We start from the raw sequence: 14,316 nt of genomic DNA, 5'->3' as shown, positions 1-14,316 counted from the left end.
AACTTTAATAGGGAGTGCATGCAAGCTATAATATACGTATATGCAAATAAGTGGGTTATAGTAAAAACAAACCATGCCAATATGACTGAAAGGAATGAATGAATGAATGTTTAACGACACCCCAGCACGAAAAATACATCGGCTATTGGGTGTCAAACTGTGGTAAAATGAAACAACAGTGTGATGAGCATCATCAATATAAAAATCCAACAGTTATGACTGAAAGGTTATGTTGCCATATGTAGACACATTTCAAATGTTAAATACTGGCAGATAATGTACACCAGTGTATACATTTTGCCATTGTTGAGAAGCTTTACGGATGGCACAAAAGTCTATGGCAATTTATATCTCAATGATGCCAATTGCTGTCAGTACCATCGTTAAGTTCAAGCCCTGTTAATCATTTATTATTTTATTTTATTTTTATGACCATGTAGGGGAGATAGAAGTAATAGCAACTAGCTAGGAGTTGACAAAATGCAGATTGACGTAACTAAGCTGGCACCACAACAAACAGCTTTGTTTTGTTATAGATCTGCAAAATACAGTTCCCAGGTGTTTGCAGAAAACATGTGTTGTGTACATTATTCAACATTTAATAAAGGCAACCTTGCTGGTCTTTGTTATTATCGCCAATACATTGAGATGACGTTTTAGCCAAAAATGGTACTGTTTTCTCCCAGGGTATTTGCCACCATGTGTATTCCTTACATCCCTAATGTATAAAGATGGATCCTCATGCTAACTCTTAATAAGTGAATGAAGGGAACGTGTCTAAAATTTATGCTGTTGGTGGAACCGTTTAATTTTCAGCAACAGCTGTAGAACATCACTTACAAGTAAGTTACAGGCGTGAAGATTCCTACATGATTTCTTTGGCCACCGACCGAGTCTCATGTCATGACTAGCGAAAAGGTTTTTGCATTTGGTTTTGTTTTTTAAAATCAATGCGCATAGATCTATGTGTTTACTCTACTAGTAACTATGGCATTTTCCATTAATTTATTGTATACAGTTTTTTTTATTGCTTTTGTAGCTTTCACGTGTATTTCTTCAAAATATCTAAATATGGTTGCCTGAATAATCTGGCTTGTTGCACAAAAGTAGTGCGAGTCAGTGGGGGGGGGGGGTGTAAGTAGGCGTGGCTTAAATGTTTTCAGTTCATCGAGATATGAACGAAAAAAATAAGCACCTCTGGACCAATCAGATTGCTGTAAAGTGTATAGACGCAAAGAAAATTTAATTATAAATACATGAATAGTATAAAGGTGTTTTGTCACGTATTATGATCTATTAATATATGAATAAACAAAATAATATGACAAACAAACAAAAATTTACGGAATGTTTCGACAAAGAATCTGACAATATTTTTTTATCCCATCGACGGACTTCCTTGTCTGTAAGTATTTAACATTTGAAAAATGTAATATTTACACCTCGGATGCACGATGTTAACATTGTTAATATTACATTCTGGTCCATTCCATGTCCTAACGTTGGTACTTAAATGAAGTTTTTAAATTAACAACTAGTGCAACTAAAATGAGTTAACATTTGAACCATAATATATTTTGCTATCTAGTTTGCTTAAAATTTGTGTTAATCACAAGTGATTATTTGAAGCAACACTAAATTACTTTGAACTAACACTGTAATGGAAAAAAAGAGAAGTTTTATAGTTGACAACAATACAATGTTACTGATCAAAATAAGTCTGACAAATTACACGAATTTCCTAATTCAACGCTGATATCAAATCTAAACACTATTTCTTTTAAGGTTCAATTATTTCTATTGATGGTCAAAGTTCATAAATTGTGTTTATAACCCTTTCGCTTAACACTTCGTTGACTTGTCCTTGTAATACATCAACTAAATGACGGCAGCTGTCAAATTAAGAAAGTACCTATAAATGAATGTTGCCGATTCTGCAGAAATAATAAAATACCATGTGCTAGAAAACTAGCGAAGTACATCTGTAAGTAAGATTAATCATTGCTGTATTGTTACTTTGTCAATTACTACAACATTTATAAAAAAACAGCACTAACAATACAATGAACAATGTTTAGTCCAGCCTATCCTCCTACAAAAATATCTTTGTAAATGATTTCAGTTTGGTTTCATGTCAGAAGAAAAGTAAGTGTTTTGGGAAAAAAAAGAAAAAAGAGTATTGTTTTATTTCCAAAACACTTTTAGTATTCTTCTTACGTCAAACCAAACTGAAATTATTTACCAAAAAAAAAATCCAAACATTTTCGTAAATTGGTGGGACGGACTAAAGGTGTGGTCATTACAATATAATATTATATACATATATATATATGGCTCCGTTCAACAATTACCGTTTTACGTAACACTTTAAAGTCTGATCTTCGTTGTCAACAATTACGATAAATTACTCTCCTACTTTTAATTACCAATATATATATATTCCTCATATTTGCGAAGACATTACAATGACACAGATTCCACACACCAGATTGTAACCATGTTATAATTTATATCGACTTCTCCGAGATCTCCCAAGGACAAAAAACATGTAATTTCTCGCCATCTGCCATGCACATAACTCGTTCCGTCGGGTGGTACTAACTAATCACCACACACACGCACATCTCCGACACACACATATTTAATAATTTATACAGTATATTTAATGTCTCTCTTCGACTCTTGCGCTCGCTTTTAGGTTTCACCTAGTTAATATTATTATTTCTGAAAATACTCCCTTAAAAACTATTTATTTAAAAAGGGGACGAAAGTGTGAACTTTTCAGCATCTTACACTCGACTCCACGACCCCCCACCCCACCCCCAAACCGTGTTGATTAGTTTTTGAACACGTGTTGTTGCTAAAACAGTGTTATTCGACTCTAAATATTTAGAGACTGCAAGTTTTAACAATAAACACAAAAGTTATTGTCTCTAGCAATACTTCATCATCACTGCTTGAATTTTCATCCACAATATCGACAGAATCATCTTCTGAAATAGTTGGAATTAGTCCAAGCTCTCCGATCGCCTCCATGCTGAAATAACAAGCAAAACTACCATTTGCCTAACTTTCGTATTAAACAAAACATTCAAATTTTGTTTAAATTTATTTTGCATAAATAATACACATTTTGTAAGGAATTATGTTTAAGAAATCGTTAATAAAATGAAATATTTATTACGAAACTTTAATATGGATACTGCTTTACATGTATCATATATGGCGGGAATTTCCGCAAGTGGTAAATAAAATAAACAAAGTCTGGTTAATTTCACAGTGTGATTTCAGGACATCTTCAGTAATAATGGGAATCCAAGGACTATCAAAACTACTTGGGGACTGTGCTCCAGGCAGCATGAAGGAGAGTGAAATTAAAAATTATTTTGGTAAATACTGTTGTTTGTAGCAGGGCTCAACATAGTTCATCAAGATAAACGTCTCCGGCACGATATTTATTATTGTGATGTTTATTGCTGGGTCCAAATAAATGTCAAAATGTTAAAAAAACGGACCGTAGATGTTTACCGTGGTGAACTAGGCTCAACATAAATCAGGAACCGAACAAAAAATCATACTTTCCCACCTCACTCAGTACTTAGCTTTTGAAAAACCATGGCAAATGAAACATCGCACGCCTCAAATTTGAGTCAAAATGCTAAGGCGAGTGAAAACCAAGCAATGAGCATTATTAATTTATAAAGTAATTGCAGGGCTAGCCCTGCTAATCGCCAAATTCGCCAATTGCGAATTTTCGGAATAATTAGATTATTCATTTTATTGGCTAATTTTATTGTAATTTGGCGAAAAAAATTCAAGTAATTGATGTTTTGTTGGAAAATAACCGGGTTTTGCATTTTTAAATGATAATTTGACGAAATCTTTTGCTCACCCAGAGCTAGCCCTGAATTGGTACATGTATGTAAATGTAGAGACATACCACATCATATTTTGCAAAAGTGAACCAATAATTTTGAATAATCCAGTTTTCTTCTAATTTTATGTTCTTTGGTTCATTAGTCACTAGTAAATTAGTGTAGTCTGATTTCTTGAATTGTAGTCATAACGGCCCCAGTGTAAAAGTCAAAACAGCCAAAGTGTAAAAGCCGAAGGCTGGAGAACGACAACATCAGTTAACTTGTACAAGATAAACGGTATTGCTTCGTAGCTTGTTGAGCTGGTATGATCAGTGGCCTGACCCAGGGTAGAGTTAATATTATGGGGTAAATTTTGATTACTAGTATTTATTTCAGATTGGTGGTGTTGGGGGGGATTTTGAATTTTAAGTTGTTCGCAAAATGTCTTCATAATGAGCTATTGTGTGTTTATGTTTTTATCATTATTATTATTATTTATTTGGTAAATTAGTGTAATAAAATGTTATTGTGATACAGTTTCTGTTAAAAATGTGTAATAAAGTGTTACCAGTGATACCCTTGTTTTTATACATACATTTTTGAACTGTCTGTGATATATTGCTTATATCGGTTAACATTATTAATAATGAAAATTAATTAAACACTAAGGGGCAGAATATTCATATTTACAAAATAAACAACATTTGACTTTTTTTTCTTCTTTTTTTTCACTAGCCGTCGGGCATGGCAATAGTAGTTATTTACTAGCTCAACATTGAATATCACTAGCCATGGGAGTGGGGCTACCATAATCTAGAAACCCTGGGTTGTAAGAGGACAACAATTTATCATATACATCATAGTCAATCTGCAGTGATGTACCAGTTCAATATTTATCTTTTAATTATATTACATCAAAATGTCAGAACATATTTAATATGATATAGAATTTAATTATATTACATCAAAATGTCAGAACATATTTAATATGATATAGAATTTAATTATATTACATCAAAATGTCAGAACATATTTAATATGATATAGAATTAAGTCCCTGCTATGCACATGTTATAAACAGTCAACAAAGTTCAATGACCTAGTTGGATATACTGGTAATGTACCTGTATTTTAGATCATATCCGATGGCGAGGAGATTCAGATATTTAATAATAATTGTGCAGTGACTGTTTTAATATTTACTTTTAATCTGTTTTCAGTTCACAAAGTATATTTTATTTTTAACTATAAGAAAAAAAAATTAATTAAATTTTTTAGCAATTAAAATTACACATTAAATACAGATTCATTTTAGAAATTCAGGGTTTGCATTTTTATTGTGTTTCTGACCATCCTACATTTTGTAAGTAGTTTCTGACCATCCTACATTTTGTAAGTAGCCTCAACTGGGTTTCGATTCCCAATAATTTTGTACATGTATACAAAAACACATCTTTAGTGGGAAATAAAATGAAGTATGACCTAGTATAAACATTAGGACGACGAGAACAAACTTTTAAGATAGTCAGATTTTGAAATATTGTTCCCAGACTTTAATATTAAACATGGTTATAATAACCTAATTGACAAAATCATATTTATTTGAAATATTTGCCTATTTCGGTGGTCTACCACAAAAAACACCATCCATTATAGTTACTATGCATCAATCTTTAATTAATGTCATTTTCAATAATATACTACTGTGATAAAGAAAATGTTAATAACGTTCCTCCATATAGCCTAAGTTCAGTGCTCAAATTTAAGCATTTGTTGCCCTCGGCTATTTAAAAACAAATGACAGCAATTTTGAGCCTGCTTCTGGCAAGTTTTTAAAAAGTGACTTTTGCAGAAAATAAACATGACTGTAAGGTCATTTTGCTGTAAGTAGACCTATGTCCAATGTACAAATGTTAAATATTAGCAGATAATGTACACCAGGTGTATACCTTTTGTCATCATTAAGGAGCTTTACCGACAGCAGTAATTTTAATTTAGAATCACCAAAATGCCATCAGTGATGCTCCTAACCTGGTAAGTTTGAGCTCTGTGAGTGCAGTGAAAGAGTTAGTTTAACAACACCACGTTGATTTATACATCATTGGCTATTGGATGTCAAACATTTGGTAATTGTGACATATAGTCTTAGAAAGAAAACCCACTACATTTATCCATTAGTATATGGTGCAGTGAAAAACATTCCTTTATCTGTACATGTGGCAGGATGGAAGCCATAGCCCTTCATAAGGCTGACTCGGTCTATCACCAGTCTTTGTACCTTTGGCTCCTGTGTGAACATCACTAGGATGGCCTTTAAAATAGCCTTGTATAATCCTTTCATCTACCTGACATGACGCAAAACACTGGCTGAATCTGTTTGGCAAAGGGTTGTTGTTGTTTTTTTTTTTTTGTTTTTAAATCAATTTTTATTCACTTCTTAAAAACACATACATGTATACAGTATATAGTGAACCTAACAATTTCTATGAAAACACACAGTTATTAATTAGTACAAAAAGAATGTCTTAAAGTACTTGTTTACTGAAGTGCTGAGTAAACGGCTCCTTTACCAGTATCTGGTTTAAACAATATTCTTGCCATTCCTAAAATTAGCAGTCTGGGGATTGGCCAACAGGCATTTAGCTTAGTTCTTATTAAGGCCTCTCCCAGCACCTTGATCTGGATAGTAGCTGCAGCTTCATGTATTGATAGATCTGTTGCTCGAACTCCTCTGTCTGTCTGACTATTCGGGCAGTATTTCAATTTGGAGGATATATTTATACTGAGCAACTATCTTGCATATACAAGGGTTCTATTTGAAATGGAACAATACACAAATATTATTTTAGTGCATCCTGATATTAATAGTAAGAATCAAACTTGTCACAGGTTAGTTTTGCCAGTTTTTACTTGCCATTACCAAGTGCTAATTTCAAGTGTTGTAATGTTTAGTGTTTTCCATTAGTTCAGCTATTATCATTTTTGTGAATGTATTGGAATAAGTAATGAACTGTTTAAAGTTACATACATTATGTTCTATTTTGTTACAGGCAGAAAGGTCGCTATTGATGCATCAATGAGCATTTACCAGTTTCTTATTGCCGTCCGACAAGATGGCTCACAACTTATGAATGAGGAAGGGGAGACAACTAGGTATATATATTTGGTTATGATATTGAATAATTCATGAGTGAGGAAGAGAACACACTATATCAGGCACTATTCTCCAGAAGTTAAAGTTGCCGAGTTGTTAGCAGTAACAAGAAGTCAAAGTTACTATAATATTTTAAGTCTGTTTTTAATTTTCCCGATCACTGTAACTGACATCTACTAAAGCTGATTAGTGTTTATACCTTATGTTATAAGCCCAGTATGTATTGTTCTGGAACCACATTATTTTAGTTTTTATTACATTTTATTTTATTTTTAATATGAACAATTTCTCTACTTATTACAGCCATCTGATGGGAATGTTTTACCGGACAATACGAATGGTGGAAAATGGAATCAAGCCAGTTTACGTTTTTGATGGGAAGCCGCCTGACATGAAATCGGGGGAGGTAATATGGTTTTGCTGTTTTTCGGTAACAATGTCAGATGTTTTAACATTTTAAATATTCTGTTGGGATGTTCTGTGAGTAAGGTGTGGCTTGGGGAATTATTCTTCAGTACACCGTGGGTAAATTATCAATGTTGTAAAACCAGTCATTGGTTACTAGTTGATTTTATTTGATCTTTTGTGGACTCTTTAACTCTTTGTTGACTACATTATGAAATATGTTTAATACAGAGTATCTTTGTTTGTGTCATTGTAGTTAGCAAAGCGGACTGAGAGGCGTGAAGAAGCTCAGAAGGAACTGGAGAAAGCAGAAGAAGCAGGTGAGGCTGGTCCACTATAGCTCATTCATAGGATATACAACATTTAGTACGTCTGTGTGCAGTGTTAGTATGTTACTGGTCCACTGTGGCTCATTCATAGGATATACAACATTTAGTACGTCTGTGTGCAGTGTTAGTATGTTACTCGTCCACTATAGCTCATTCATAGGATATACAACATTTAGAACGTCTGTGTGCAGTGTTAGTATGTTACTGGTCCACTGTAGCTCATTCATAGGATATACAACATTTAGTACGTCTGTGTGCAGTGTTAGTATGTTACTGGTCCACTATAGCTCATTCATAGGATATACAACATTTAGAACGTCTGTGTGCAGTGTTAGTATGTTACTGGTCCACTATAGCTCATTCATAGGATATACAACATTTAGTACGTCTGTGTGCAGTGTTAGTATGTTACTGGTCCACTATAGCTCATTCATAGGATATACAACATTTAGTACGTCTGTGTGCAGTGTTAGTATGTTACTGGTCCACTGTAGCTCATTCATAGGATATACAACATTTAGTACGTCTGTGTGCAGTGTTAGTATGTTACTGGTCCACTGTAGCTCATTCATAGGATATACAACATTTAGTACGTCTGTGTGCAGTGTTAGTATGTTACTGGTCCACTATAGCTCATTCATAGGATATACAACATTTAGTACGTCTGTGTGCAGTGTTAGTATGTTACTGGTCCACTATAGCTCATTCATAGGATATACAACATTTAGTACGTCTGTGTGCAGTGTTAGTATGTTACTCGTCCACTATAGCTCATTCATAGGATATACAACATTTAGAACGTCTGTGTGCAGTGTTAGTATGTTACTCGTCCACTATGGCTCATTCATAGGATATACAACATTTAGTACGTCTGTGTGCAGTGTTAGTATGTTACTCGTCCACTGTGGCTCATTCATAGGATATACAACATTTAGTACGTCTGTGTGCAGTGTTAGTATGTTACTGGTCCACTATAGCTCATTCATAGGATATACAACATTTAGTACGTCTGTGTGCAGTGTTAGTATGTTACTGGTCCACTATAGCTCATTCATAGGATATACAACATTTAGTACGTCTGTGTGCAGTGTTAGTATGTTACTGGTCCACTATAGCTCATTCATAGGATATACAACATTTAGTACGTCTGTGTGCAGTGTTAGTATGTTACTGGTCCACTATAGCTCATTCATAGGATATACAACATTTAGTACGTCTGTGTGCAGTGTTAGTATGTTACTGGTCCACTGTAGCTCATTCATAGGATATACAACATTTAGTACGTCTGTGTGCAGTGTTAGTATGTTACTGGTCCACTATAGCTCATTCATAGGATATACAACATTTAGTACGTCTGTGTGCAGTGTTAGTATGTTACTGGTCCACTATAGCTCATTCATAGGATATACAACATTTAGTACGTCTGTGTGCAGTGTTAGTATGTTACTGGTCCACTATAGCTCATTCATAGGATATACAACATTTAGTACGTCTGTGTGCAGTGTTAGTATGTTACTGGTCCACTATAGCTCATTCATAGGATATACAACATTTAGTACGTCTGTGTGCAGTGTTAGTATGTTACTGGTCCACTATAGCTCATTCATAGGATATACAACATTTAGTACGTCTGTGTGCAGTGTTAGTATGTTACTGGTCCACTGTAGCTCATTCATAGGATATACAACATTTAGTACGTCTGTGTGCAGTGTTAGTATGTTACTCGTCCACTGTAGCTCATTCATAGGATATACAACATTTAGTACGTCTGTGTGCAGTGTTAGTATGTTACTGGTCCACTGTAGCTCATTCATAGGATATACAACATTTAGTACGTCTGTGTGCAGTGTTAGTATGTTACTCGTCCACTGTAGCTCATTCATAGGATATACAACATTTAGTACGTCTGTGTGCAGTGTTAGTATGTTACTGGTCCACTATAGCTCATTCATAGGATATACAACATTTAGTACGTCTGTGTACAGTGTTAGTATGTTACATGGTCCACTATAGCTCATTCATAGGATATACAACATTTAGTACGTCTGTGTGCAGTGTTAGTATGTTACTGGTCCACTGTAGCTCATTCATAGGATATACAACATTTAGTACGTCTGTGTGCAGTGTTACTATGTTACTGGTCCACTGTAGCTCATTCATAGGATATACAACATTTAGTACGTCTGTGTGCAGTGTTAGTATGTTACTGGTCCACTGTAGCTCATTCATAGGATATACAACATTTAGTACGTCTGTGTGCAGTGTTAGTATGTTACTGGTCCACTGTAGCTCATTCATAGGATATACAACATTTAGTACGTCTGTGTGCAGTGTTAGTATGTTACTGGTCCACTATAGCTCATTCATAGGATATACAACATTTAGTACGTCTGTGTGCAGTGTTAGTATGTTACTCGTCCACTATAGCTCATTCATAGGATATACAACATTTAGTACGTCTGTGTGCAGTGTTAGTATGTTACTGGTCCACTATAGCTCATTCATAGGATATACAACATTTAGTACGTCTGTGTGCAGTGTTAGTATGTTACTCGTCCACTATAGCTCATTCATAGGATATACAACATTTAGTACGTCTGTGTGCAGTGTTAGTATGTTACTGGTCCACTATAGCTCATTCATAGGATATACAACATTTAGTACGTCTGTGTGCAGTGTTAGTATGTTACTGGTCCACTATAGCTCATTCATAGGATATACAACATTTAGTACGTCTGTGTGCAGTGTTAGTATGTTACTGGTCCACTATAGCTCATTCATAGGATATACAACATTTAGTACGTCTGTGTGCAGTGTTAGTATGTTACTCGTCCACTATAGCTCATTCATAGGATATACAACATTTAGTACGTCTGTGTGCAGTGTTAGTATGTTACTCGTCCACTATAGCTCATTCATAGGATATACAACATTTAGTACGTCTGTGTGCAGTGTTAGTATGTTACTCGTCCACTATAGCTCATTCATAGGATATACAACATTTAGTACGTCTGTGTGCAGTGTTAGTATGTTACTCGTCCACTATAGCTCATTCATAGGATATACAACATTTAGTACGTCTGTGTGCAGTGTTAGTATGTTACTCGTCCACTCTAGCTCATTCATAGGATATACAACATTTAGTACGTCTGTGTGCAGTGTTAGTATGTTACTCGTCCACTATAGCTCATTCATAGGATATACAACATTTAGTACGTCTGTGTGCAGTGTTAGTATGTTACTCGTCCACTATAGCTCATTCATAGGATATACAACATTTAGTACGTCTGTGTGCAGTGTTAGTATGTTACTCGTCCACTATAGCTCATTCATAGGATATACAACATTTAGTACGTCTGTGTGCAGTGTTAGTATGTTACTCGTCCACTATAGCTCATTCATAGGATATACAACATTTAGTACGTCTGTGTGCAGTGTTAGTATGTTACTCGTCCACTATAGCTCATTCATAGGATATACAACATTTAGTACGTCTGTGTGCAGTGTTAGTATGTTACTCGTCCACTATAGCTCATTCATAGGATATACAACATTTAGTACGTCTGTGTGCAGTGTTAGTATGTTACTCGTCCACTATAGCTCATTCATAGGATATACAACATTTAGTACGTCTGTGTGCAGTGTTAGTATGTTACTCGTCCACTGTAGCTCATTCATAGGATATACAACATTTAGTACGTCTGTGTGCAGTGTTAGTATGTTACTCGTCCACTATAGCTCATTCATAGGATATACAACATTTAGTACGTCTGTGTGCAGTGTTAGTATGTTACTCGTCCACTATAGCTCATTCATAGGATATACAACATTTAGTACGTCTGTGTGCAGTGTTAGTATGTTATTCGTCCACTATAGCTCATTCATAGGATATACAACATTTAGTACGTCTGTGTGCAGTGTTAGTATGTTACTCGTCCACTATAGCTCATTCATAGGATATACAACATTTAGTACGTCTGTGTGCAGTGTTAGTATGTTACTCGTCCACTATAGCTCATTCATAGGATATACAACATTTAGTACGTCTGTGTGCAGTGTTAGTATGTTACTCGTCCACTATAGCTCATTCATAGGATATACAACATTTAGTACGTCTGTGTGCAGTGTTAGTATGTTACTCGTCCACTATAGCTCATTCATAGGATATACAACATTTAGTACGTCTGTGTGCAGTGTTAGTATGTTACTCGTCCACTATAGCTCATTCATAGGATATACAACATTTAGTACGTCTGTGTGCAGTGTTAGTATGTTACTCGTCCACTCTAGCTCATTCATAGGATATACAACATTTAGTACGTCTGTGTGCAGTGTTAGTATGTTACTCGTCCACTCTAGCTCATTCATAGGATATACAACATTTAGTACGTCTGTGTGCAGTGTTAGTATGTTACTCGTCCACTCTAGCTCATTCATAGGATATACAACATTTAGTACGTCTGTGTGCAGTGTTAGTATGTTACTCGTCCACTCTAGCTCATTCATAGGATATACAACATTTAGTACGTCTGTGTGCAGTGTTAGTATGTTACACATCCACTGTAGCTCATTCATAGGATATACAACATTTAGTACGTCTGTGTGCAGTGTTAGTATGTTACTCGTCCACTGTAGCTCATTCATAGGATATACAACATTTAGTACGTCTGTGTGCAGTGTTAGTATGTTACTCGTCCACTGTAGCTCATTCATAGGATATACAACATTTAGTACGTCTGTGTGCAGTGTTAGTATGTTACTCGTCCACTGTAGCTCATTCATAGGATATACAACATTTAGTACGTCTGTGTGCAGTGTTAGTATGTTACTCGTCCACTCTAGCTCATTGATAGGATATACAACATTTAGTACGTCTGTGTGCAGTGTTAGTATGTTACTCGTCCACTATAGCTCATTCATTACTAGTGAAAGAGAAGTCAGTGTTGTGGTCTTACACCTACACTATTGAGTCATTAAAACTGTGTTGTAGCCAGTACCGGGTGGCGAACTCAGTACTTACCAGCCTTATGTATGATGACTTAACCACGACACCACCAAAGCCGGTTTTGTTTATCCTGAATGCTGTCTGAATGCTGTCTTCTTGCAGGGTTTGTAAAAATACACTCAACTGTTCCCACAGGCCCGATATAGACATAACACTAAGTTGATCTTGTTCATGTGATTTCCAGTGTTTGCTTTCTGAAAGGTTTACTTTGTTTTATTAGGTGACACTGAAAATGTGGACAAGTTTAACCGCCGGCTGGTAAAAGTTACCAGACAACACAATGACGACTGCAAGAAGCTGCTTGGTCTGATGGGTATTCCGTACGTCGAGGTAATAGCCGACTTCTTTTGATTCTTTTATTGTCTCTGATTTCTTTTGATACTTTTATTGTCTCTGATTTCTTTTGATACTTTTATTGTCTCTGATTTCTTTTGATTCTTTTATTGTCTGATTTCTTTTGATACTTTTATTGTCTCTGATTTCTTTTGATTCTTTTATTGTCTGATTTCTTTTGATACTTTTATTGTCTCTGATTTATTTTGATACTTTTATTGTCTGATTTCTTTTGATACTTTTATTGTCTCTGATTTCTTTTGATTCTTTTATTGTCTCTGATTTCTTTTGATACTTTTATTGTCTCTGATTTCTTTTGATACTTTTATTGTCTCTGATTTCTTTTGATTCTTTTTTGTCTCATTTATTTTGATACTTTTATTGTCTCCGATTTCTACTTTTATTGTCTCCGATTTCTGTTGATACTATTGTGTCTATGGCATGTTGTTTGTAAATCTGTTTTGCTGAATCATCCACTTCCAACTGTTGCAGGAAGACTGTAAATCACAGTTGAATGGTACACAAGATTCAGTGATCACTACACAATGTTAAAACATTAAAGAGTAGTTGCTAATTGATTTTCAATTGACTAGAAATATCGCTTAGCAAAATTTTGAAAACAAAATGTTCACCTATGTTTTGGGTTGGAAATGGGTGGAGTAATTAGAATATCACTGACTAATAATTAACACTGATAATTTTTAATTGAAAAATATTTTGCAGGTATTAGAATTTTGTGTGTGTTATTGTTGATAAACCAAATATGGCTGTTTGTTTTTTCTTTCTGAATAGGTTTGACATCTCTGTAAATAATTTCTACTTTTTTCAGGCCCCCTGTGAAGCAGAAGCTCAGTGTGCCGCTTTAGCAAAAGCTGGTAAAGTTTTTGCTGCGGGAACGGAGGACATGGATGCACTGACTTTCGGGTCTTCTGTTTTACTGCGACATCTCACATTCAGTGAGGCAAGGTAACGCTCCAACAGGACCTGACCAGTGTTTACTTTCAGTATTCCTTGCACATGAAATAAATTTCACATTCAACTATTAAGTTCTTACTAGAATCGTAGGGAACATAAGTTTTAGATTTTCTTAAATAGATTGCCTTTTTATTTATTTTTTTAGCTATTAATTTTCAGCTGGTGGTGACTATGGATCTACTTTTGCATTTAGCTCAACATTAAAGTTTCATGTTTGGTGCCATTTCTAAAAAACTAAGTCTTGATCAATGAAACTTG

General features: G+C 34.9%; 2 protein-coding genes across 2 annotated transcripts in view; one reads left to right on the top strand and one right to left on the bottom strand.

The window, feature by feature from the left end:
• Nucleotides 1-3,046, bottom strand: part of LOC121388723 (probable ATP-dependent RNA helicase DDX27) — a 30,467-nt gene extending 27,421 nt beyond the window's left edge. The window contains exon 1 of the mRNA XM_041520192.1: nt 2,944-3,046. Coding sequence (XP_041376126.1) covers nt 2,944-3,036 — 93 coding nt within the window. The 5' untranslated portion in view covers nt 3,037-3,046. The remainder of the gene's footprint in view (nt 1-2,943) is intronic.
• A 186-nt stretch (nt 3,047-3,232) lies between these two features.
• LOC121388564 (flap endonuclease 1-like) overlaps nt 3,233-14,316 on the top strand; it is a 30,577-nt gene continuing 19,493 nt past the window's right edge. The window contains exons 1-6 of the mRNA XM_041519947.1: nt 3,233-3,389; nt 6,908-7,010; nt 7,315-7,417; nt 7,673-7,736; nt 12,971-13,080; nt 13,913-14,049. Coding sequence (XP_041375881.1) covers nt 3,308-3,389; nt 6,908-7,010; nt 7,315-7,417; nt 7,673-7,736; nt 12,971-13,080; nt 13,913-14,049 — 599 coding nt within the window. The 5' untranslated portion in view covers nt 3,233-3,307. The remainder of the gene's footprint in view (nt 3,390-6,907; nt 7,011-7,314; nt 7,418-7,672; nt 7,737-12,970; nt 13,081-13,912; nt 14,050-14,316) is intronic.

This window comes from Gigantopelta aegis, chromosome 14 (assembly GCF_016097555.1).
Source record: "Gigantopelta aegis isolate Gae_Host chromosome 14, Gae_host_genome, whole genome shotgun sequence".
In the NCBI taxonomy this organism is placed as follows: Eukaryota; Metazoa; Mollusca; class Gastropoda; order Neomphalida; family Peltospiridae; genus Gigantopelta; species Gigantopelta aegis.
This window is presented reverse-complemented; position numbering and strand designations above follow the sequence as displayed.